General features: G+C 40.6%; 1 protein-coding gene across 1 annotated transcript in view; it reads left to right on the top strand.

Annotated features, from left to right (window-relative positions):
- Positions 1–12,679: 12,679 nt before the first annotated feature.
- Positions 12,680–26,192, top strand: part of LOC136874821 (phenoloxidase-activating factor 2) — a 172,261-nt gene continuing 158,748 nt past the window's right edge. The window contains exon 1 of the mRNA XM_067148498.2: positions 12,680–12,952. Coding sequence (XP_067004599.2) covers positions 12,735–12,952 — 218 coding nt within the window. The 5' untranslated portion in view covers positions 12,680–12,734. The remainder of the gene's footprint in view (positions 12,953–26,192) is intronic.

The following is a 26,192-nucleotide window of genomic DNA, read 5'->3' as shown; positions in this document are numbered from 1 at the left end:
TTTCTGACATTTGATTATCCATTGAAAATTGGGGGTGTGTGAAGGCCTTGGCCCAGAGTTTTCTGGAACTTTCCTCTCCGCTATAAAAGCCGAGGGCTGGTGAGCCATGTAGTCTTAGTGATCGCTCCAGTCTAGAGTATGGACGTAACGGAGGCAGGGGGAAAGGGTCCCTCGTCCATCTTCGGGAGGTCCACCTGATCAAGGTAATGGCAGTTTCGGCTTAACTATGTGACAGTCTTTGAAATCTAGGTGGAGGGGAAGGTTTCAATTTTTTATCAATGTAAATTTTTATTTTCTCAAATGTAAATTTCAAACAAGTCCAAAGAATAAAGAGTGAGGGACCCTCTTGTATTCCCTCTCAACTTGATATTGAGGTGACTATGATATTGCAACCTTTAAAATCTATCTAGTAATTTCTGTAACTTAAATATTTTTCTCCCACTAGTCACCTCCGTAGTATAGGCTTAGCCTCTGTAACGCCCGGCCATAAGCCCAAATAGGGTTTTATGTATTTCATGTAAATTTCAAGGAGTGCAAGTGTTCGCCTCTTCACCATTTTGATTTTCGAACAGTAACTTTAATCTTTGTTTTTACCAAAGGCCATGTAGAATGGGTACTTGTTACCCCTGCTAAACTCTATTTCATTCATTTCATGTTAAAGATATCGGACTGTTGAGCAGTTAAGGCAGTGAATACTGTTTAATTTTGTTAAATGTAGGTTGTGCCTATGATAGGGCTGGAAAGTGTAAATTGATAAAGCAAAGATGCTCTTCCTATGATGTAAAAATTGGGAGATCTGTCTCCTTGACAGTTGATTGAATGGAGCAGTAGTGCTCGAGTAACATTTGTAATTAGGGAGCTTCAAACTCATATTCTTAAATTAATGTTATTTGATTATTCTAGACCTCCCTAAAGTGTTATTCGAGCTTACGAGCTAAATTTTTGTACCTGATTGTTGATTGCCTGGCAAAGTATAAAGTTAAAGAAGAAAAAAAGGAAAAGGTTAAGAAAGGAAATAAAACTGCCAATTTTAAAGTTTTAAGTTAAACTTTCTACTTTCGTATATCCACCCATTCATGCCCGCAACTTCTTTCACCTCTGTAAACCAGAATATTTCCGTAACAATAACAACAGCAACAACACCACCACCAACAACTACAACAACAAGAATACAGCAAACAATTTCATGGAAAACCAAATCTTTCTGAGGATGTAAAAAGGCAAGTGGAGAGTCAGTGTCCGCCATTATAATGAAAACTCCCCAACCTGGCGACAAGAAATGTCATGGTAACAAAAGGTGCGTTAAAACAAGAAACGAAAAAACCGTAATAAATAAAAATGTTATTCGAGAAGTATAGCATAATTAAAAACAATCTCAAAAGAAATGAGCACGAAATTCGCGGGAAATAACTTACAATATTCCCTTACGTGTAGCGCAACGTAATATTGGAAACATGCATAATTTAAAAATAAATTTAAAGTACATCCTTAAAATAAATGGAATCATATTACATTGGGATAAGTTCTTTGGTATCTTTCTTTCTTCCTTAATCTCTTCAACCTCCAAGGTTGGTTTCACCCTCAAACTCAACGAGGGATCCCACCTCTACCGCCTCAAAGGCAGTCTCATAGAGCGTGAGATTTTCGGTCAGGGGATAGAACTGGGGAGGAGTACCAGAACAGAGGCCTTGTGGAGGATGGGAAAATACGATGGGATAGACAAGGAAGAGGGAAGGAAGCGGCCGTGGCCTAAAGTAAGGTACCATCCCGGCATTTGCCTGGACGAGAAAACCATGGAAAACCACTTCGAGGATGGCTGAGGTGAGCATCAAACCCTCCTCTACTCAGTTGACCTCCCGTGGCTGAGTGGACACCGTTCCAGCCTTCGCACCACTTTTAAGATTTCGTGCCAGAGCCGGGAATCGAACCCGGGCTTCTGGGTGTGGCAAGTAATCAAGGTAACCACTACACCACAAAGGTGGTGTTTGTTATCTGTCGTTAAAGATATTAAAAGATCTCTTTCCGGAAGGCGAGTAAAACATCTTGTGACGTAAGCGGCGAGATGTGACGTCACCGCCCATTATCGCATGAATCTCTACCAGCCATTGTGTATCAGCTGTTGCTAAAAGCTGAAAGTTTATTATTCGTGATAGCGAGAAATTGGAAAGCTAATCTCAAAATAGTAGAAGAAGAGTTTAGTAAAGCATACTCAGACAATCTATGTGTACATGTGTATATGCAACTGTGTTAGTACCATAGTTGAAAAATAATGACTGTTTTGGGGCTGCGGAAATTTGTGTAGCAAAAGCAAATTAGTTAGTGGCACCTTTTATATGTATGTAATGGTATTAGCATCATGCATGAAGAATCGCCTTTCCAGTTCTAGCCCTTTCCTATCCCGCCGTCGCCGTAAGACGTATCTGAGTCGGTGCGACGTAAAAACATGTCCAAGAAATATCACTCAGATTATTATACAATACTAGCAAGATACCCGTGCTTCGCTACGGTATTATACTGACATTTATAATTGAATGCTTGACGTTTTATATATAATCCTCCGAAATTCACGATCTGACTTGTTTTCTGAGAGAATCCGCCAAAATTCGCGATCTGACTTGTTTTCTGAGAGATTACGGCAAAGTTCCTCACATGTTTCAATCTTTCTTTCCAGCAATCGATTTCGTACTTCCCGAGCTAGGTCTAGGTATTCCACTCGGTCAGTTGGGCCCCTAAATCTTTGCCATCTTTCCCTATAAGCATTTTTAGTATGGATCAAATCCTGAAAGAGATCCGGCGTGGTGTCTTGGGTGCCTTGGCGGTACTGAACCCGTGGCCGGACTGTATTCGTAGTCATTACCAGGCCATGACCCGTTTCCAGCGCGGTCCGCACAATTTGATGACGGTCCAGAACATTATTATTATTATTATTATTATTATTAGATGTTCTGGACCCCACAGCAAGATGCAAGACCGCTACTTGGCGGTAAATTACATCTGCTGCCATTGTCATTTTTGACAATGAGACCAGCACCATTGTCGCGCGTAAGCAAGTGTGCGGGATTTCTGGCGATACGAATGACATACTTCCGTGCATTATTGACCTTATTATAAAGGTGAACAATTTGACGGTCAGTCTCATTCCTATCGTTTATTTCAAATGTGTTTACATTTTTATTTATATGCCAGGAGAGTCTACTGTAATCTAAGAACGTTCTCCGAAGGAAAAGATGGCTGTTGAAATCGAACCCAGGAAAGATTAAAAATGATCTGTTTATGATCAGAATAAGAACATCGAAAATCTACAGCCTGTTTCCAGTCATTCGACAGGGTCAGGAATGGAATGAATAAAGCCCAATCTAGCGGCGACAATAGGAATTGTGCCGGCTGCCGAAGCACTCCTCTGGGGCAATGATCGATGAATGACAAATGAAATGAAATATTGCACAGTGTTGCTGGAATAAATGGTGACGGGAAACCGGAGTATCTGGAGAAAAACCTATCCCGCCTCCGTTTTGTCCAGCACGAATGTCACATGGAGTGACCGGGATTTGAACCACGGAACCCAGCTGTGAGAGGCCGGCGCGCTGCCGCCTGAGCAACGGAGGCTCCTTATAAGTACATTATGAACAGTAAAATCAATTGGTCTGACCTCCTTTTACACCCCACTCCCGTTAAGTTTATTTAACCCCTCCCCCCAAAAAATTAAAAGAACCATCAGTTTTGAGATATAAGTGTTCCCATAAAAATAATTCACTTTTTATCACTTCCTTTCACACTCGCCCCCCCCCCCCTAGTGAATTTTCCGGCAAAAAATTACTTGTTTCTTTAATAGTAAAGGATCTTCTAAATACAAATTATCACGACTCTAACTTCTTCAGTTTCTTATTTATGCGTCCTCGTGAAAGGAATTCAACTCGTTTTCACTCCCGCCCCGCAAGATGGTTCCCCCTCCCCCAAAACGTGTTTTTCTTTGTTTTTAAAGGAGATCCAAATACCAATTTTCACGTCTCAAACAACTTTATTTTTATTAGATGTATGTATTCTCATACAATTCAAATAATTTTTCAAATCTTTCACCCCCCCCCCCTTCATTGGATTTTCTGAAAATACGTGTTTCTTTACTTTAAATCAGATTCCAAATATCAAATTTCACGTCTGTAACATCTTCATTTTTGAGATATCAGTAGCCTAATTCAAAGAAATCAACACCATTTTCAGTCACTTTTACCCCCCCAACCCAAGTGGTATTTTCGAAAACTAAAAATACACGTTTCTATATTTTTAATAGAGATAAAAAATACCAATTTTCACTTCTGTAACGTGTTAAGTTTTTTGATATATACTGTAGAAATTTTCATTTTAAAATTTCACCCATTTTTATTTCCCCTTAAGGGGAGTTTCCAAAAACAAATTACCTATGTTTCTTTACATTTACGGGAAATTCCAAATACCTACTTTTTACGTCTGTAACATTTTACGTTTCTCAGATATTCTGTAGAAATAGTATTTCGAAAAATTCACCCCAATTTGTCACTCCTGTTTAACCGCCATTAATTGGACTTTCCATAAAAAATACGTGTTTCTTTATTTTTAAAGGAGATCCCATATACAAATTTTCACTTCTGTAATATCTTCAGTTTCTGAGATATATGTATCCTCGTTAAAGGCATTCATCACTTTTACACCCCTCCCATTAAGATTTACAGAAAACAAAAAATACGTGTTCCTTTATCTTTAAAGGAGATTCTAAATACCAATATTCACATCTGTAAACTTTTAAAGTTTTAAGATATAGACCCACTCATTTAAAAAAATTCACCCCCTTTTCACCCCCCCATTATTTTGATATTCCAAAAACGAAAATATACCTACTTCTTTATTTTTAAAGTAGATCCCAAATACCAATTTTCAGGTCTGTAATATCTTCAGGTTCTGAAATATAAGTATTCTCATTAAAGGCATTCAACCCCTTTTTCACCCTTTTCCACCCTTCCTATTGGGATTTTCCGAAAACAAAAAATACGTGTTTCTTTTTTAAAGGAGATTCTAAATACCAATTTTACATCTATAAACTTTAAAAGTTTTGAGATATAGATACACTCATTTTAAAAATTCACCCCCCTTTTCACCCTCCCATTAATTGGATTTCAGAAAACAAATAAATACATGTTTCTTTATTTTGAAAGGAGATCAAAAGTACCAATTTTCAGGTCTGTAATATCTTCAGTTTCTGAGATATAAGTATCCTCATTAAAGGCATTCAACCCATTTTTCACCCCTTTTCACCCCTCCTATTGGGATTTTCCGAAAACAAAAAATACGTGTTTCTTTATTTTGAATGAAGATTCTAAATACCAATTTTTACATCTGTAAACTTTAAAAGTATTGTGATATAGATGCACTCATTTTAAAAATTCACCCCCCTTTTCACCCTCCCATTAATTGGATTTCAGAAAACAAATAAATACATGTTTCTTTATTTTGAAAGGAGATCAAAAGTAACAATTTTCAGGTCTGTAATATCTTCAGTTTCTGAGATATAAGTATCCTCATTAAAGGCATTCAACCCATTTTTCACCCCTTTTCACCCCTCCTATTGGGATTTTCCGAAAACAAAAAATACGTGTTTCTTTCTTTTTAATGAAGATTCTAAATACCAATTTTTACATCTGTAAACTTTAAAAGTATTGTGATATAGATGCACTCATTTTAAAAATTCACCCCCTTTTCACCCTCCCATTAATTGGATTTTGCAAAAACAAAAAAATACGTGTTTCTTTATTTTTAAGAGAGATCAAAAGTACCAATTTCCAGGCCTGTAATATCTTCAGTTTCTGAGATATAAGTACCGGTATCCGGCTTAAAGGCATTCAACCCCTTTTTCACCCCTTATCACCCCTTCTAATGGGATTTTCTGAAAACAAAAAAATACGTGTTTTCTTATTTTTAAAGAAGATTCTAAATACCAATTTTTGCTTCTGTAAACTTTTAAAGTTTTGAGATATAGATACACTCATTTTAAAATTTCAACCTCCTTTTCACCCCCTTAGCGAAGGAATATCAAAAAATCCTCTCTTAGCGGGCACCTACATCTTAATATGAATCTATGCCCAAAATTTCATTTCTTTATGTCCAGTAGTTTTGGCTCGGCGATGATGAATCAGTCAGTCAGTCAGGACAAGTTATTTTATATATATAGATATCGTCATTGCACCTGCGAAGATCGCTATGTGATAATACTTTTGGAGAAATACTGACCCGCAGAACATATCGTCCTTACGCCTCGAAATACCGTTATCTGACAATGTTGAGGGGAGAAATACTGACCCGCAGTACAAGTATCATTTAAGCTCTTTTGGCTTTGTTCAATCGTGAAATTACGAGCGTTTCGCCCCAGTGTAGCAGTGGGCTTATCAGTTGGATTACCGAGCTCGATAGCTGCAGTCGCTTAAGTGCGGCCAGTATCCAGTAATCGGGAGATGGTGGGTTCGAGCCCCACTGTCGGCAGCCCTGAAGATGGTTTTCCGTGGTTTCCCATTTTCACACCAGGCAAATGCCGGGGCTGTACCTTAATTAAGGCCACGGCCGCTTCCTTCTACTTCCTAGGCATTTCCTATCCCATCGTCGCCATAAGACATATCTGTGTCGGTGCGACGTAAAGCAAATAGCAAAAAAATAAAAAAATAAAAAAAAAATAATCAGTTGGATTGCTACACCTTTCCAAGACACTGGTGGCTAGTGCGCCGTTGACAGACAGACCACGCGTCTCGACGCATTGTGGGCGGAGCCCAGATCCATGGATCAATATTTTAGTCCTTCGGACTTGTGGGCCTTGACTATCGATCTATTAACGTTTCCATTCCCCTCCCTGAAGGGAAGGGGCGGGCCACCTAGAGGGTAACGCCCTCTCTCTGGCCAGGTGCCTTGACCACTGCAAGTCTCTTATTTAGGAGAATGCAGTGACGGTGCACTAGGGGGGGGGGGGGAGCACGTGCCTCCACTTGTATAAATGCCTGCCTATGGCCTTTATATAAAAAATAAGGTTCCTGGAAGGAAAACCATCATTTCATTTAATCGATTGTAACATTTGTAACATAAAGGCCAAAGGCAGGCAGTTATACAAGTGGAGGCACATGCTTCCCCTAGTGCAACGTCACTGTGTTCTCCTACATAAGAGGTCTGCAGTTGTGTCTCAACGGCGCACTAATCGCCAGCGTGTTGGAAAGGTGTAGCAATCCAACTGCTACACTGGGGCGAAACGCTGGTAATTTCACGAATGAGAAAGCCTAAGGATCCTAAATGTTTTTAAAGTTTGCAATCGACGAAATTAAATTATGAATTCCTTCTAGGAACCTTATTTTCGTTTATGTAGTTCATGCAATACTGAATCTTAGATTACATGACCTTTCTGGTCAGAGTGAAATATCACATAGCTGCTTTTATAGGCGCACCTACGCTGTATTATGAAGAACGAGAATTGCTTCACAACATTCGCACAATATTGAACCTTAGATGACAGAATCTCACCGACCAAAGTTCTTTTTCAGGTATAATTCTGTTATCATATAATTTCCTTTTTCAGGTAGTTCGTTTATTCAAAACTAGCTTTGGGAGACTGAAGAGCCTAACAGTTATAAATTGACTGAGTCGAAACCTTACAAGTTACTTTACGCGCACTGACACAGATAGGTCTTATGGCGACGATGGGACAGGAAAGGTCTAAGAGTGGGAAGGAAGCGGCCGTGGCCATAATTAAGGTACAGTCACAGCATTTACTTGGTGTGAAAATGGAAAACCATGGAAAACCATCTTCAGGGCTGCCGGCAGTGGGGTTCGAACCCACTATCTCCCGAATACTGGATACTGGCCAAACTTAAGAAACTACAGCTATCGAGCTCGGTGAGTCGAAACTGAAAAGAGATGGCTTCAGATATCACACACACACACACACACACACGCGCGCGCGCGCGCGCGCGCCAACTAAAATATTCACATAATGGTTTTGCAGGCACAACGACGACATCAACTTGAACTTCACTTAACTAGACACTAAAATAACGACGACATAAAAACCAATGAGATCGTGTACTTGCAACACGTAATATTTCTTTCTTTCTTTCTTGATCTATTTATCCCCCAGAGTTGGTTTTTCCCTTGGACTCAGCGAGAGATTCCTCCTCTACCGCCTCAAGGACAGTGTCCTGGATCGTGACACTTTGAGTCAGCGGGATACAACTGGGAAGGAGGACCAGTACCTCTCCTAGGCTGCCTCACCTGCTATGCTGAACAGGGGCCTTGTGGGGGAATGAGATAATTAGAAGGGATAGACAGGAAAGGGGAAGGAAGCGATCGTGGCCTTCAGTTAGGTACCATCCTGGCATTTGCCTGGAGGAGAAGTGGGAAATCACGTAAAACCACTTCGAGGATAGCTGAGGTAGGAATCGAACCTACCTCTATTCATTTGACCGGTCGAGGCTGACGGACTCCGTTCCAGCCCTCGTATCACTTTTCAAATTTCGTGGTAGAGCCGGGAATCGAATCCGGGCCTCCGGGGGTGTCAGCTAATCACGCTAACCACTACACCACAGAGGTGGACGTGACGTTTCTATATTTTAATTTAGGTGCTTGGTTGTACTGACTACAGTTTTGAATTTTGCGTGACAGTTTGAACCAGACTATGATATTTTAAATTAAATCTTCGGACCATGAATGTTCCCTATTGCAATGCAATCACTTAGAAATTAATCCAGAATGTACAAAATATTTCATTGTAAGAACGAGTAGTGTATTAATAATAATAATAATAATAATAATAATAATAATAATAATAATAATAATAATAATAATAATAATAATAATAATAATAATAATAATAATTGTACCAGGAGGTACACCCCTACGCCGCACATTTAAATCTTGCGCCAATTAGAACTTCTCTACAGGAGAAACACTGAACTTGGAACTAGACATACTTAAACTTTCCTCAGAAGATGTCACTACCGTAATTTTGTGATTATGAAGTTGCCAGTACTGTGTGAATTTCAACTTGTTTTGTTTTCCGTTCATCAAGAAGTTTGGACATTATCTCATAGATGTCTCTGCTAAAAACTATGATCATGCACCCTGGTGCGAAGTGAAGGAACCTTTTTGAAGAAATTTTGTATTTCTAAGTTTTTCTTTACTAAATTTCGTTCATTCATTTTTGGGTTGGCAATATTGATCTTTTCTTTCCGCCAGTTTTGAATTCAGCCAATACCTAATTTCTGTAATTAATTTTCAGCCTATTACAGGCTTCTTCTTCGATTTGGTGTGTAACTTAAATTTAACCAATACAATTGAGAGGGTGTGGCTTGATTATTCATGAAAGGTCTCGAACCTTCCCCGAGGGTTTATAAATTGCGGATTTTCACGGCTCTTGTCCTTTTGATCAACTTCTAACTTAGTGTGTGTGTCAAGCAGGAGGCGGGAGGTGCCTCCTTCTTCAGGCAGTAGATCTTCAGCGAGGTAATGGCCAGTTAACATCTTATTTCTTGCTAGCTCCGCAGCTTAACCTGAGGGAAAGGTCAGAAACCTTAAATATGTAACCTACTTCTCTACAAACGTAATTCTCTGCCGGCTTATGTAAAAAGTTCATAAAATCTTGAACTGTAAATCGGGGATAAAGAGTGATTTGCCCTCTCGAGCTCCCCTTCATCTTGGTTTGAGGTACCGCATTTGTTTCTGCTAGGTATTAAAGTTATCTCCATGCGCGCTACCTCAGGAGATTGGGAATAGCCCCTGTCTCATCGGTCTAGTGCGTTTTAGGTTTTAAGAATGCATATTTAGGAGTGCAAGTACACGCCTCCATTCTATTTGGTGTTTAGGGCCATTTACTTAACCTTTTCTTTTTCTGCTAAGGCCCAGTAGGTTGTGTACAAGATACCTCCGTTTCATTTTTTTTTTAAGTCGTGCCTTGAAGGCAAGTAATTGTAAAGTCTGATATTGCACTGAATAGGCTTGAAAAACTGAGATCGTGTCAGTTTTTTTTCAAGTGTGATAACTGTGCCTCTGGGAGGCTTGATATTTGAAGTTGGGAGCAAGTGCTCCAGGGACTAGGCGTTTTCTGCCCTTGTGTAAAATAGTAATCTTTTGTAAGGTCGAGCTGAGAGCTCAGGAAACGTAAAGCGAGGGGCTGGAAGCCCGGATTACTAAACTGTCACTAAATTTTAGATGTACTTGGCTTGTATAAATTTTGTCATGGTACCTGGTATGTTATTGTTATCTCACCTAGTGAAAAGTTGTTAAAGTTTTGTTGTTGTTGATTGTTAAAATTCAAAAAATATAACCTTTGTTAAAGTTTTAAATTAACTTTGATTTTGTAGTTAGACCCTGTAACGGTTCAAATCCCGTTACAAGATGATATCTGTATTTTTATTATTTTATCTGTATTATTATTATTATTATTATTATTATTATTATTATTATTATTATTATTATTATTATTATTATTATTATTATGTCCGTATTATTATTATGTTATCTGTGATATTGTTACTATTATTGTAATTATCAGTTTTATTCAATTCGATTTTGCAATGCCTGTTGCTTGCAAGATTGTACTTAGATGTATGCATTTATACGTATGTGTAGAATAACACTCAATACCTGTACAGTGAGAATTGTTGTATATATCAGAGATTGGATGTGACGTTGGTACATTGTGCAAGTTTGGTGGCGATTCTGCCGAGTCATTGCCAAGTCATGGCTACGTCATCGTGAGCTTTTAGAATATGCGCTCAGAGAGTCGGCCGCCCCGGGCTATTTCACCACTGTATGTAATATTTGCCGCGTTGTGGGAGTATGTCATTGTTATTTCTGGAGATTACGTAGCTGTGTCAACCAACGTCTCTATAAGGTGGATGCATATTGTAGCGTCAGTCATTAGTTATACGGATGCAGTACAGTGAAGAAGTCTACTAGATCAAGAGGCCTTAGTTGGTCAGTCAACGAGTGTGAACGAGAGATGGTGAAGACTCAGTGAGCCATTAATTATTGGTCATTGAGAGAGTGAGACCAAAAGGTTGGTCCGTCACTTAGTTGAAGACACGGACGCAAGGGCTTACCATGAAGTCAGAGAGGGCAACCCTGGACCTGCCAAGAGGTAATACCATATTGACTTACAAAGAAGTCGGATGATATGGAGAAGAAGCAGTCACAAGGATGTATCACCAAGCTAGGCGTGACACATCTACAGTAAACACCAGATCAAAGGAATACGTCGTAATTACACTAAAAGTGTTGAAGGTACAGTCAAGTGAATCAGTGAGGGAAATATTTCGTATAAATTGTTAAATGTCCGGTCAAGAAGAATTCAAATTCATGCCTAGTTTCTTTCAGTTGCAATGTCATAATTTCATATTCTCATCTGTTTTATCGCAACAAGACTCACTATTTTTTGATATATTATTTAAAGAATATATATTGTTCTATCAAACGAATTCATAGTTTTATTTCAATGAAAGTAAAATATCTTAACCTCAAAATTAATGGGGAAACCGAACGCCAATCTCCTTTTCCCAGAAACTATATGGTATGTTGTCAAAAGTAAGCTTATTACCCCACACCCTAGAGATAGTCAAGAGTCTCATTCTATTATTGCTGCACTGAGTGGCAGCTGGCGCCCTTCAAATAACGTATGTGTAAGTAAGCAGGTAACAAGTAAGTGTGAGTACAAGTTCCGACGAGTGTGTATTTTATTTAATGAATGTTAATTTTCATAATTTCCATTTTAAATGCAGATATTCAGATTTTTCAAGTTAAATGCAGTTTTATATAATATTTGTAAATTTAGTCAGACAGTTAAGAAAATTACAACCCATGCACCCCGACACCTTCTTTCACCTCTGGTGGTCCACGGGTAACCCCGTAGCAACAATAATAATAATAATAATAATAATAATAATAATAATAATAATAATAATGTTTCTTGCTTTGCGTCCTACTAACTACTTTTACGGTTTTCAGAGACTCCGAGGTGCCGATATTTTGTCTTGCAGGAGTTATTTTACGTGCCAGTAAATCTACCCACACAAGGCCAACCTATGTGAGCACCTTCAAATATCACCGGACTGAGCCAGGATCGAACCTGCCAAGTTGGGGCCAGAAGGCCAGCGCCTCAGCCGCCTGTTTTGTCACAATTATTAAATTATTGCTAATGTATTCTTCTACCACCAAAACTTAAATCAGAGTGAGTAATAAATCGTAACCGCTACCAACGAAAAAATAAATCACGTACTTTCTGCCAGGACAGGTAGCAATAGTAGTTCATGTCCAGAATGGTACAATCCCCGAGTGAATAATATGTGATCGAACTGAGCCTCCTATTGTTAACATTCAACTATGCGTAAGTTCAGCAGACATTTCCCTTGTATATTGAAGACCTAGTATTTTTCAGTATAATCCATTATTTTAATTATTTCCTCAGGGAAGAAGGGCTGACCGAAAAGTGGGCTGCGTCACTGAGTGTAGTTTACGTAGGTAATGGATGTCATAACATGTCCGGGTTTATTACGCAACAGTCAACAATGTGGGTGTTACTGGAGTGGAAGTCTCAGACAAGAAATGCCAAAGTGCGTGAGACAGTTCAGGTGAATGAATTGGAAAGGGAATAGCGTAGTGCAGAAGTTGTCTGACAGGCGCTCTTCTGGCCTTGGGCACTAGCTGGACAAGACAGGCTGTTCAGTTACTGCTGCGCGATGCACAGGTGTGGACGGATAATGTCTCAGCAGCTGATCGTATGCTATGTCTCTGTTATCCTTGTCACATTCGCCTCAGCTCAGAACAGCTCGTTTTCCGACGAGAGTACGTGGGACACATGTGTGTGTAGTGACGGGCCGTGTTCTTGTGTAGTGTATTACCTGTGTGGACTAGATGGTGTCATCATATCTACAGGAGACAATGTCCTCGACCCAAGGTAAGTTAACATTTGTAATTTATCTCCTTCCACGCTGAACCTAAGGAAGTCCCCAAAGAATTTAACTATATTAATGATGTGGGAGTGCCTGCCTGGCTCAGATGCCAGCACGCCGGCCTCTCACCGCTGGATTTCGTGGTTCAAATCCCGGTCACTATGCGAGATTTCTGCTGAATAAAGCGGAGGCGGGACAGGTTATTCTGCAGGTAGTCCGGTTTTCCCTGTCATCTTTCATTCCAGCAACACTCTCTAATATCATTGCATCTGTCAGTCATTAATTTTTGTCCCAGAGTAGTGCGACGGGCTTCGGCAGCCGGCACAATTCCTATCCTCGCCGCTAGAGTGGGCTTCATTCATGCCATTCCTGACCCGTCGAATGACTGAAAAAAGGCTGTGGATTTTCATTGTCAATGGCGTGGAAGGTATTATTAAATAATTCCAGTGTCGGCCGGGGCGTAATGTCACAGTGTCAAGTGCCTTCCCAATGTACATAAATCGTTATGTAGTGATAAAGTATTATTAGCTATGAAAGTACATGTTTCTCTTTGCATGCACTTATAAACACATTGTGTTTCTTCTTTCTGCCCTTTTCCTTTGCATGCATTCAGCCTGCGTTTACGGCTGGATGACTTTCCTGACTTTCCTATGCGAAGAGATTGTATTCACTTTTGCGTGTTTCTGTGGTGAATTCTTGTGTGATGTGTTCTATATAAATGAAGATGTGCATTAACACAAACTCCCAGCCCTGAAATAGAGAAATTAATCGAACAAAATTAAATCTCCGACCCAGCCGGGAATGGAAACCGTGGCCCTCTGAACCGAAGCCACTACGCTTCAGCCATGAAGCCGGACCATTTTACTGTACATCGCACGCAGGTTTTGACCTTATAAGGAGGGTGACACACATTTATAAATTGCGAAATCTGGCTTCAGAGGAGCAGACTTTTGAAGTATGAATGAAAATCCACAGCCTGTTTCCAGTAATTCGACCGGGTCAGGGATGGATTGAATGAAGCCCCCATGTTCTCCAAATTGTGGCTGAGAAAAGTAGCTCATAACTAGAGCCTGGAAGTTCAGACACTTATTTCGCTAAAATAGGCAGGCAAATAAGTACGCACTTAACCTTTAGGATGTAGGAAGTAAAATAATGATTAGGCACTTTAGATAACGAAAATGAGGAGTAAAGTAATAAAAATGGTCTGATATCTTCTTCCTAATCTGTTTACCCTCCAGGGTCGGTTTCTCCCTCGGACTCAGTGAGGGATCCACCTCTACCGCCTCAAGGGCAGTGTCCTGGAGCTTCAGACATTGGGTCGGGCATACAATTGGGGAGAATGACCAATACCTCGCCCAGGCGGCTGAACAGGGGCCTTGTGGAGGGATGGGACAGCCAAGGAAGAGGGAAGGAAGCGGAGAAGTGGGAAACCACGAAAAACCACTTCCAGGATGGCTGAGTTGGGAATCGAACCCACCTCTACTCAGTTAACCTCCCGAGGCTGAGTGGACCCCGTTCCAGTCTTCGTACCACTTGTTTCGTGGCAGAGCCGGGAATCGAACCCGGGCCTCCGGGGGTGGCAGCTAATCACGCTAACCACTACACCACAGAGGCGGACATGGTCTGATATAAGCTACTTAATACACTTCTGCATCACATTTTATTACTTACGTAGCAGGTACGAAAACCGACAACCCTCTCGGCCAGTTGGCTTGTGGAGTGAAATTTTCTGTAGAAATTTGTGCAATATGAAAATATCGTTATTGTAAATGCTATTTTCTCTCTATGAAATTAAAATGAAATTGTTTTGTTTACTATTCATTTTTCTATTTTTTTTAAAATCCGTTTACCGTTCAGGGTTGTTTTTTTCTCTCAGACTCAGCGAGGGATTCCTCCTCTACCGCCGCAAAGACAGTGTCCTGCAGCATGACACTTTGAGTCAGATGGATACAACTGGAGAGGAGGCTTCACCTGCTATGTTGAACAGGGACTTTGTGGGAGAATGGGAAGATTTGGAAGGGATAGAGAAAAAAAAAAAAAAAAAAGAGAAAAAATGGAAGGAAGCGGCCGTGGCCTTTAGACCATCCCGGTATTTGCCTGGAGGAGAAGTGGGAAACCACGTAAAACCACTTCTGGGGCCGATAACCTCGATGTTAGGCCCCTTTAAACAACAAGCATCATCATCATCATCATCATCAAAACCACTTCAAGGATGGTTGAGGTGGGAATCGAACCCACTTCTATTCAGTTGACCTGTCGAGGTTGAATGGACCCCGTTCCAGCCCTCATACCACTTTTCAAATTTTGTGGCAGAGCCAGAAATCGGACCGGGTCTCCAGGGGTGGCATCTAATCACACTAACCACTACTTCATAGATTCGGACTATTTATTATTAATACAGTACAATTTTTGACTCCATGCCTGAATGACCAGCGTCGAGGACTTCGGTTCAGAGGGTCCTGAGTTCGATTCCCGGGCGGGCTGGGGATTTTAATAGCATCGATTAATTCTTCTGGCTCGGAGACTGGGAGTTTGCGTTTGTACCAATACTCTCCTCTTCATATTCAGACAACACATCTCACCATCAAACACCACAGAAACACGCAATAGTGTTTACATCCCTCCACATAGGGTTGGCGTTAGGCAGGGTATTCGGCCGTAAAACTGCGCCAGATCCACATGTACGACACAGTTCGCACCCGTGACAGGTGTGGAAAAATCGGTAGAAAAATAATTAACACAGCACATTAGAATTATTATTTCGACTGACTTATTAAATTTAGTATGTAAATATCATCAGAAAATGCCCATAACAACTCAGAAAAGGCATTAAACTTTCAAATAGGCTACGGAAGCTAAAATAAGCAAATAATAAGCAAAATTTGGAACTTCGGATATCCGAAGAGAAAAGTTACTCTGTGTAGCTCTGGTGCTCAAGAGTATTGGTAGCGTTGTACAAAAAGAGTGCGTTGAGCACAATACATACATTTCCTGAGAAATGCAATGGAACTGAGACGTTAAATGCGCTGACGATGTTCTCCATACTAAAGAGGATGCTCAGTGGAAATACAGATTCAATAAGCAAGTGAGCAAGAGATTTGCCACAGCTAAAGAAAGAAGGGTGAACTACAAGTAAGCTTAGAGGTGCCATGACATATTGTTCTTTAAAGCTTATAATTCCCTGTGTAAATATGTGTGTAGATTAGACTCTTATTATCAGTGTCTGTTTTTAAGCCATTCCGGCCCCGTGGTCTACGGATAGTGAATTTTTCTTACCCAGAGATTCCGGGTTCGATTTCCGCCCAGGTGCGGGACTTTTACCTGGAACCGAAGACTCGTTCAAGGTCCACTCAGCTTACGTGAGGACAATTAAGAAGCTATCTGATGGCGAGACAGCAGTCCCGTTCTAGAGAGTCAAGAATAACGGCCAAGAGCGTTGACCACGCGTCACCTCATAATCTGCTGGCCTTCAGGCTGAACAGCGGTCGCTTGGTAGGCCAAGGTGTCTTAGGGCTGTAATGTCACGCAGTTCGTTCTTTTATTTAAACCATAATGTGATCCTCATCAATGAAATGTCACGAACCGCCACTGAATAATTCGTCATTTATAAGATATATTGACATCATGTTAAAGAATTGGAATATTTTTCAGCAACGAGAAACCTCCTTAAATCAATTCTTGTAAACTCAAGCTCGACTCAACGAACTCAGTGTTCATCGAAAGGAATCGTCTTTTTAACGGATTGAGAAGTTAAGAGGTGGGGCAGTTTAGTTTCCTTACAAATAATCTCAGTCAGTCAGTTGTTTTTCTCATCTTCTATGGATAAAAAATTCGAACCTGGTTGAGGTCAGTGGCATTGGAGGGTGCTTAAACGGGACAACTACTTGTTGTTTGCTTCCAGTGCATTAGAGAACTTCTGCAAGAATAAACTTCCGATACTCTTCCATAGACGGTGGAAATATGTTACAATTCCAAGAGTGTTAAACAAATGGCATTCATGTTTACTGTCACTAATGTATATGAAGCGTTGTGAATACAAAGGGTGAATTCAACAAATACATGATTAGAGAAAAAAAAGTTCGACATTATCATTCGGGCAAACTCAACTAAGAAGAACTTTCAAATGTTATTTACTTATATTTTCAAATGTTATTTACTTATTTTACATATTGTTCTTCTTCTTCCTGGCCTTAACCGAATTTATTGGATGCCGTCACTTGATCCTGATTTGTACCAGTTTTACAGCCGATGCCCTTCCTAATGCTAATCCTATATTTATTTTATAGATGAAAATATTTATTAAGATAACATGTAATTGAATCATTTTCAATTATCTGTATACTACTTTTTTCATTCCTGGCCTTCTTCCCAGTTATTCGTGTGGCACTTCTGTGGGTTAAACCATTTTTTTACGCCTGGATTCCCATGCTGATGCTAACCTACGTGGAAGGACTCATGCTTCTGTAGTAATTAGTAATATATGTTGTATGTAAATGAAGGTGTGTATTAAAACTATCGCGAATATCCAGCGCCTGATTTCGAGCAATTAACTAATCGTGGTTAAAATTCGCGGGACTCTTTGAACAGAAGGTAAGTACGTTGACCATTCAGCCAATGAGCTGGACCATTTTCTGTAAAGTATTCTACGTTTTAAAAATACCTCTAAAGAACACATTAGGACGTTAAGACACAGCTTATCTCCAGCCACGTCTTCTATCACAAAACATCAAATTATGTTGCTCATTCGTAGCTGGTCATGTTGCCATTCTCTTGTTCTTGATTCTGAGCTTCTTGACACTGAGTGACGATACAGTACATTACACTCGTTTCCTCATCCCGAAGTGGTGCAGCTCTGTTTAGGCACACTCCGAAGGAGGTGAGCTGCATGTACCAGTCCGGCTCCATGGCTAAATGGTTAGCGTGCTGGCCTTTGGTCACAGGGGTCCCGGGTTCGCTTCCCGGCAGGTTCGGGAATTTTAACTATCATTGGTTAATTTCTCTGGTTCGGGGGCTGGGAGTATGTGTCTTCATCATCATTTCATCATCATCATCACCACGACGCGCAGGTCATCTACGGGCGTCAAATGAAAATACCTGCATCTGGCGAGCCGAACATGTCCTCGGACACTCCCGGCACTAAAAGCCATACGCCATTTCATTTTTCACCACATACCAGCCCTCCTGCCGTTCTTAAATTTCTGTCAGTTCGGGAATCGAACCCGGGTCCACGAGGACGGCAGTTAATGGTGATAACCGTCACGCTACGGAGACGGACTGAGTGACGATGATGTTGACAAAGAACGTCCTCCACGGTAAAGGAATATGCGGAATTAACTCGCGTATGTCTTCTAGTTTTGCAGGAGGTATGGCGATTAGTCAGTCGTACAATGTTTTTGCAAATTATTTACAACTACAAGGCAGAATTCTTCTAGGTCTTAATTTCGGGCGCTTGCTTTTTGAAATTTAGTGTATTTGAAAACGCACAGACAACTTACCGTTTTTGCAACTATGTGAGATAGAACTTTATTCGGTAAGATTCTGTCACCTCAGGTTCAATATTGTGCGAATATTGTCAAACAGTTCTCGCTCTTCATTATGTATGTGCTGCGGATCAGTATTTCTCTAAAAATATTATCATAGCCGTTTTCGCAGGCGGAATGTTGTGTAAACAAGGCGGGGAGCTGTTGAGTTTGTCCTTCGTACTCATGGCTACATCACTCAACTCTTTGCTCGGATTTCTTCAATGCTTATTATCAAAAGCAAAGAAGTGTGAATACAATAAGGTTCACGCACATTACTCCGTGGCTCAGAAATCAAAACTAAAATAAAGTACCTTCATTCCTTGTGCGTTCACCCTTTTACTTTCGCAGCGTCCCATGTGAAGAGTTAAACACAGATCTAGTTTTAGCAGGGCATAGTGTTTTCACTATCTTCTGGTATGGACTAGAACAAAATGTGTTACCTTCATTGACCTGTCTCAGGTTTTAATAGTATGAATTGAACCGATTGTGAGGTATGAATTATGCAGCCGATGCCTGTTAAGAATAGTGTGAAATTATTACTCACATGGTCGGTTAGTGTGTGCATTAAAGTGCGCTTGGTAAACTGCAGGTATAATAGCATCTTCTAGCTAAGTTAGGAAAGTAACGGGAAACTACCTCACTCCTAAATTCCCTAGCACCGGGCGAGTTGGCCGTGCGCGTAGAGGCGCGCGGCTGTGAGCTTGCATCCGGGAGATAGTAGGTTCGAATCCCACTATCGGCAGCCCTGAAAATGGTTTTCCGTGGTTTCCCATTTTCACACCAGGAAAATGCTGGGGCTATACCTTAATTAAGGCCACGGCCGCTTCCTTCCAACTCCTAGGCCTTTCCTATCCCATCGCCGCCATAAGACCTATCTGTGTCGGCGCGACGTAAAGCCCCTAGAAAAAAAATCCCTAGTACTTTCTTAAGTGACGCCTAGGCTTGCTTGCAACAGTGCTCCTGCTGGGAAGTTGCACAGGTTTCAACCATTGTGAAATAGCATGCACAAGAACTTCATGAGTGTTAAAGAATCAAGGTGAAAACCTAACAGTTGATGAACCTATCATTCCAACAATTTATACCACAATAGTGCAGGTCTATATGCCTACTAGTTCAGCGGATGATGAGGAAATCGAAAGAATATATGAAGAGATAGAAGATTTAATGCAATATGTAAAAGGCTATGTATGCCCACTGATATCCAACCAGCCTTCATGCTAAGACTCATTAAACAAACAAACAAACAAACAAACAAACAAACAAAATCTGTATGGTTACAAGAGATATTCTTTACATGATACATGTACAATTTCCGGGCCATATATATTTGAACTATGCCTTTTCTTTCAGTAAAGTAGTCTACTCACTTGTAGTTTTTTCTATATATTTCCAAAGTTCCTCCAGAGATAAGTGGGACATTTCTGTCAATATTGGATTTTTCCATATTTGGAGGCTATATCTGAAAAAGTGAATTTTAATCAGTAACATCATTAGCAGTAGATCGAACTCCACAAAATGCAACCGTGGACTGATATTAAGAAGCCTGCAGAACTAACAATAGAAAAATGGAGTAATAATTTAAAAAAATTCATTTGTTCATCCAAGTTCCAAATTTAAAAGAAATCCTGACATAAAAGACGTGTGATAAAAGAGTTCAGTAACACTTAGCGTCATAAAAGATCAGTGAGCTATTTAACTGCTGTTTAATTGACAGTTTATAACGAATTTTTGAATTTTTTCGAGATTTTTATTGTACAACCACCCCGTTTGTCAAAGAAAAAGTTCTCAGTTGAATGAAAGCACGAAGTGAAAAATATATTGATAATAATTCAGTTTTGAGGATATTACTTGTATCTTATAAACTTTGCCTGAATAAGAAGGATTTATTTCATATGATTATAAGTTCATACAAATGGATGTGATTTATTACATTTAGCTAATATCGAAAACGAATTTTCTCCATTGAGTTTACAGTCCTAAGATTGGTTAGTAGCAGTTTCCTATGCTGTGCGATTTACAACCAGTCATTTCAGCTCTGTGAAAGTCCGGCAACATAAGTCTTCCGTAATTTCGTCGATGTACTCCATCCTGGGTCTGCCTCTAGCATTTGTTCCTTCCCCAGAGCCTTAGCCTTCCAATATCACGTGTAACAGTTCCTCATGTCTTAAAATATGTCCCATCGAAGTGTCTCTTCTCCATGTTATTGTTTCCACAAGCCCGGTACCTTGTCCGCAGTCTGCATGACTGGTTTGTTACTCTGTCGATCCATGGAATCTTGAGTATCCTTCGATAACATCATAATTAAAATGCTTTAATCCTTCTCTTTTCATCCGCACCAAGCGTCCATATCTAACTCCCGTTGTCAAATTGAAATTATTTTATTATATTTTAAATCCTTGGACTAAAAATCAACACCGTGAGGGCAAAAGTCATGGCTGTTAGTAGAACTCATACTATGCGGGTCTATTTGAAAATTTATGGAAACAAGTTGAACAGATAGTCAAGGTGAAGTACCTTGGCAGTTATGTCACTGAAGATTTGGAGATTCGTGTGCGGTTAGAAAAAGCTAGTGCATGTACCTTTTCAAAGATGGAAAACTCACTGAAGGTAAGATACAAATATGTGAAGCGCTATTTGTATTCAGTACTTCTGTTTGGCGCTGAGACATGAGAGAGGAGCCCTTTAAGATGAGGATTTTCCGAAGTAGGCTGCGGATTTCATGGGCATATTACATCTTCAGTGCCGTGGTACTGAAACGCATGAAGGAGAATTGAGAGATAGGAAGCATGACTAAGGTGAAGACGACGACCTTCTTATGATATATTACGAGGAACGATAAGTACCACCTCCTAAAAGAGATATTGCGAGACAAAATCGATGGCCGGCGAGGCTGGGTCGAAGAAGACACTCATGTCTGCGGAACGTGCGGGAATGGTCATAAATAGTTTGAGAGGACGTTGATAGGAACAACAGGAGATCGAACTGACTTCGCCAAGATTGTCTAAACTTCGTTATTGAAAAAGTCACCCAGGGAAGATGATGGAATAAAAGGCAAGGAATATTTTTTACCGGAAAATTTTCAGATCAGCAAATTAGGTGAGCCCATTGTACTATAGATTCTAGGATGTCATTTGGCAGATAGAAGAAACATTTTGAAACTCTTCTCAATGTAAAAGGAATGTTTTATTTATTTATTTATTCAGGATCAGCAACAGCACAACGCTGAATTACAAAGATCCGAGCTATGTACAATAGATATTAATCTAAAATGAAATATATATATGTACAAAGGACAAATATACAAAAATTGTACAGTCCTGTATAATACATATTTACATAAACAACGACATGAACAAAGGAAAATACATTTAGAGTAAATACAGGAGAAGAAACAGGAAACAACCAGAAAGAGGTAAGGTAAGGATTATTCTGCCCGAAGGCAGGTCCGAACCTCCGCAGAGGTGTTCCTGAGCCGGAGTTTACGTGCGGTAGGGTGGCCAGTTCCTTTCCGCTCCTCCATTCCCTTACCCCCAACCAACAGCGCGTGGCAACTCATCCAATTCCTGACCACGCCCAATGTTGCTTAACTTCGGAGATCTCACGGGATCCGGTGTTTCAACACGGCTACGGCCGTTAGCAACCAAAAAGAAAATTAAGTTATATGAGAAATATCATGACAGAAGGAAGGATACTATACGAAGATGCCTAGGTTCTTGTATTTAGATAAGGTATTATTGCTGGAATACGTACAGAAAAGGACCTTTGGGTGAGAGAAAGCCGGGGGTAAGGAATAGGGAATAGGGTCTTCAGTCTGGTACTACTTGATGGGACGTGGAGTGGGAATAAGGAAACTAATTCTGGAGACCTAAATAAACCATTAGCTGCTTTGTATAGCAGCTTTAGGTCGGCTACTTTCCTCCGCGCAGAAACAGTTTTGAGTTTTAGTTTCCCAAGCACTTGGTTAGTGCTCCAGTTCCGACAGGCAGGGACTCGGGCTCTGATGATAGCACAGAAAAAAGATTGTACACGGTCAAGGTGGCTGAGATTTCAAAAGACAGAAATGGACCAGACCGGGGAGGTGTATTCAACAATCGGTAAGATACAGGAAACGTAGAATGCTCCGAAGGCATTTGCATCTGTGATGTCAGAAATCCTGTAGAGTAAACCAGGGAGTGACAGCACGTGAGGTGACCCTGTTGACGTGCGAAACAAACAATAATTTACTGTCAAAACGCACTCCTTTTTGATTATCAATAATTGTAATCAGTTGGTTCAGTAGGTGATATTCTGGTAGAACGGGATATATTCGAAGTGTGAGCGAAATGGTGAAACACTTGGAGGGATGAGGTTTAAGACGCCATGTAGTTCACCAACGTGACAGTGAATCTAGTGCATTGTGTCTGTGGGAGGATCGATCAACTTGAAAATTTTACAATCATCTTCAAAGAGAAGGATTTCACATGAATGGTGGGAAACTGTATCGAGAACATCATCAATAAACGGGGCAAAAAGAAGGGGACCTAGGACACTGCCCTGCGGGATACCAGAGAGGGTGGTGGTGGGAGAAGAATTGCATCCATCATGGACTACGCGCTGTAGTCTTTCACTCAGAAAGCTATTAATGAGAGCAAGGGGACGCCCATGCACGTTAAACCGTCCAGAAAGTGTGTGTGCAAGAAGCACGTGGTACACGGTAACGAAGGCTTTCGCAATGTCGATATAGCAATGGCAGACGTGATATGATGGAGGAGGATAGCCAAGTTAGTTACGCAGGAGCTTTCAGGAAGGAAACCATGCTGCTGGGGGGATATGTATGGAATTGTTAACGAAAGCAAACACTGGTGGATCATCCTTTCACAAATGATTGATAAAGCAGGTAATATAGAGAGCGGGTGATAATTTGCGATATCCGACCTCTTTCCACCTTTAAGAACTGATGTGATATAAACAAGTTTCCAGGAGCTCGGAAAGTAGCTGACTGAGAAGCAACGATTGAATATCGCGCTAATAGGGTATGAAAGAGCTGCTGCTGTATTCTTAGGAAGATAGGACTGATAGCATCAGGGCCAGTGGGTTTATTTTCTGACAGAGACGAAAGAAGGGAGTACACTTCAGATACAGTGGTAGAAATATTACTGAGGCTATGGGTAGTAACAGATATGATTTTAGGAAAATAAGCATACTGAACAGGTTTAACAAAATTAGAGGTAAAATATTCATTGAACAATCCAGGTCTATCTGCTCCACTGGCTACAGAATGGTCCCAGGTTACTACTTCCGGTATATGTTTGTTGTGTTACTTATAACAGACCAGAACATTTTACTGTTGTGTATTACTTCAAGGCAGGCTCCATTAATATATTCTGAATAATCCCGCCTTTAAGTTCAAAACTTGTAGTACCGTATCTCTCTTCTTTCATGGGGGAAATTTTCTGGACATCGAACGGGTAGGAACGAGGTCACGGATCACAGCGAGGGTCCAATCATAAAATAAGTCCACTGCATCTTGAACTTCACCCACGTGTAACGAATGCCATGGTAACAGGGACAGGGTACGATTCACAGTCTGCCAGTCAACTTTACTCCACACAGGCACAGACCTCCTAAGGACAGGTCGATGACATCTCGGAGCACAGGGAGGAGTGAGAATAAAGTTGCTTCAACGGACTTGTGGTTGGAGTTAATAAAATCTCGTCCCACAGAAACAGATGAGGGCTCGTTATAAGAAAGCAGGTAGTCAAGAAGACTATTTCTGCAGGTGTTTTTCTAAGACATACTGTTTGAAGTTCAGTCCAGTAATATAGTGGTCCAGATGGTGTCCGGACATTTGCGGTCATCACAAAATCACTGAGGTAAGTTTGTGCCCACTTACAGAAATTCCCGAGTTGTCACAGGACATTTGCGGTCACTGCAGCAGGGTGGGCTTCATTAGCTTAATCTCAGGGTATTCCCGCTAACCTGCCTGAGCTCCTGCTCGATCCTTGCAGATCAACATTTTTCTCTCGCCAGCATTAGAGATTGATACCTTCAGACACAAACACAATTCTATATCGAAACTTCCTGGTGTAAGTATTTAGTGTTGTGTGCTGTAATGGATTTGACAGTTACTAATAAGGAAAATGGTTATATGTACAGAAAGTATAGGAAAAGCCAACATAACATCGTCATCTGGGTGTGTCTGAAGTCATGTAGTGTTTTTGGTAAAATACAATTCTGCAGATGATAAATCAAAATGCCGGGCTGAGTGGCTCAGACGGTTAAGGCGCTGGCCTTCTAACACCAACTTGGCAGGTTCGATCCTGGCTCAGTTCGGTGGTATTTGAAGATGGTCACATAGGTCGACGTTGTGTGGGTAGATTTACTGGCACGTAAAAGAACTCCTGCGGGACTAAATTCTGGCACCTCGGTGTCTCCGAAGACCGTAAAAGTAGTTAGTGGGACGTAAATCAAATAACATAAATTATTATAAATCAAAATCTTCTCTTCTATTTTCTATCCGGCCTATCTTGGTCAACTCTTGTTCTCCTCCGACTCCCACGGTACGATGTTTGCAAGCCCAGGCCGTCTTACATTTTCACGTCCTTCGTGGCATTTCCCTTCTTTTTTCCTAAAAGAGAGCGGGACCTATTAGAATTTTTTTCTGGTTAGTTAAGGGAGGATGGTGGCACCGTTCTACTTTCTTACAAAAACCGTAACCATCACCACCACGAAAAGGTCCCGTGGCTATCACGATATAAACAACCACGCAGATATACAAGCTCGTATATTTGATATGTGAACTCTTAACACACCACCAAGTGAATTTGTATATACAAACATCAGAGACTAATTCAAAAAATAAGTTTCCTATTAATTTATCGTGGATTTTTTTTTTGCTATTTGCTTTACGTCGCACCGACACAGATAAGTCTTATGGCGACGATGGGATAGGAGAGGCCTAGCAGTGGGAAGGATGCGGCCGTGGCCTTAATTAAGGTAGAGACCCAGAATTTGCCTGGTGTGCCGACAGTGGGATTCGAACACACTGTCCCCTGAATGCAAGCTCACAGCTTCACGACTCTAACCGCACGACCAACTCGCCCGGTCGTGGAATAATTAAAGGTAGGCCAACGTAAAAGACACCGTTTTATTCCGCACCAGTCCTTCATTTTTAGAAAAACAAAAAGTTAATCCATCGCTAAATTATTGTATTTATTTATTTATTTATTTATTTATTTATTTATTTATTTATTTATTGTAGAATAACGTCAGGCTAACATATTTTTCGCAGAAAATGGGATTGGAAAGAATTATACTGTAAATGCCGGACTCAGTGGCTCACACGGTTGAGGCGCTGGCCTTCTGGCCCCACCTTGGCAGGTTCGATCCTACGAACCCACGCTCCCAAGTTATGAGCCCCCGGGCCCCATTTATTCATCTCTTACGACAGGGGGTACCGTGGATGTATTATTCGTCTGCGTCCCGCACCCAGAGGGGGTCACAACCTTCAAACTCGAGTACATACAATAATTTGGTCGACAGTAAACGATATGTTTTAAAATTCTGATTCCATCACACTTTATCCAGGCTTTGGACTGGCATAATGACTGCATTAAAGTCAGTTTGGCGTGTTTAAAATCAGATGTAAACTAAGCCCCGTCAATTATTTTTGCCGGCTTTAGGTACGTCTTTATAATTTTGTTCCTTTGTACATACTTATTTGCATTAGGAATACCTGAAACAG

Source organism: Anabrus simplex, chromosome 5 (genome assembly GCF_040414725.1).
Source record: "Anabrus simplex isolate iqAnaSimp1 chromosome 5, ASM4041472v1, whole genome shotgun sequence".
NCBI classification, from domain to species: Eukaryota; Metazoa; Arthropoda; class Insecta; order Orthoptera; family Tettigoniidae; genus Anabrus; species Anabrus simplex.
This window is presented reverse-complemented; position numbering and strand designations above follow the sequence as displayed.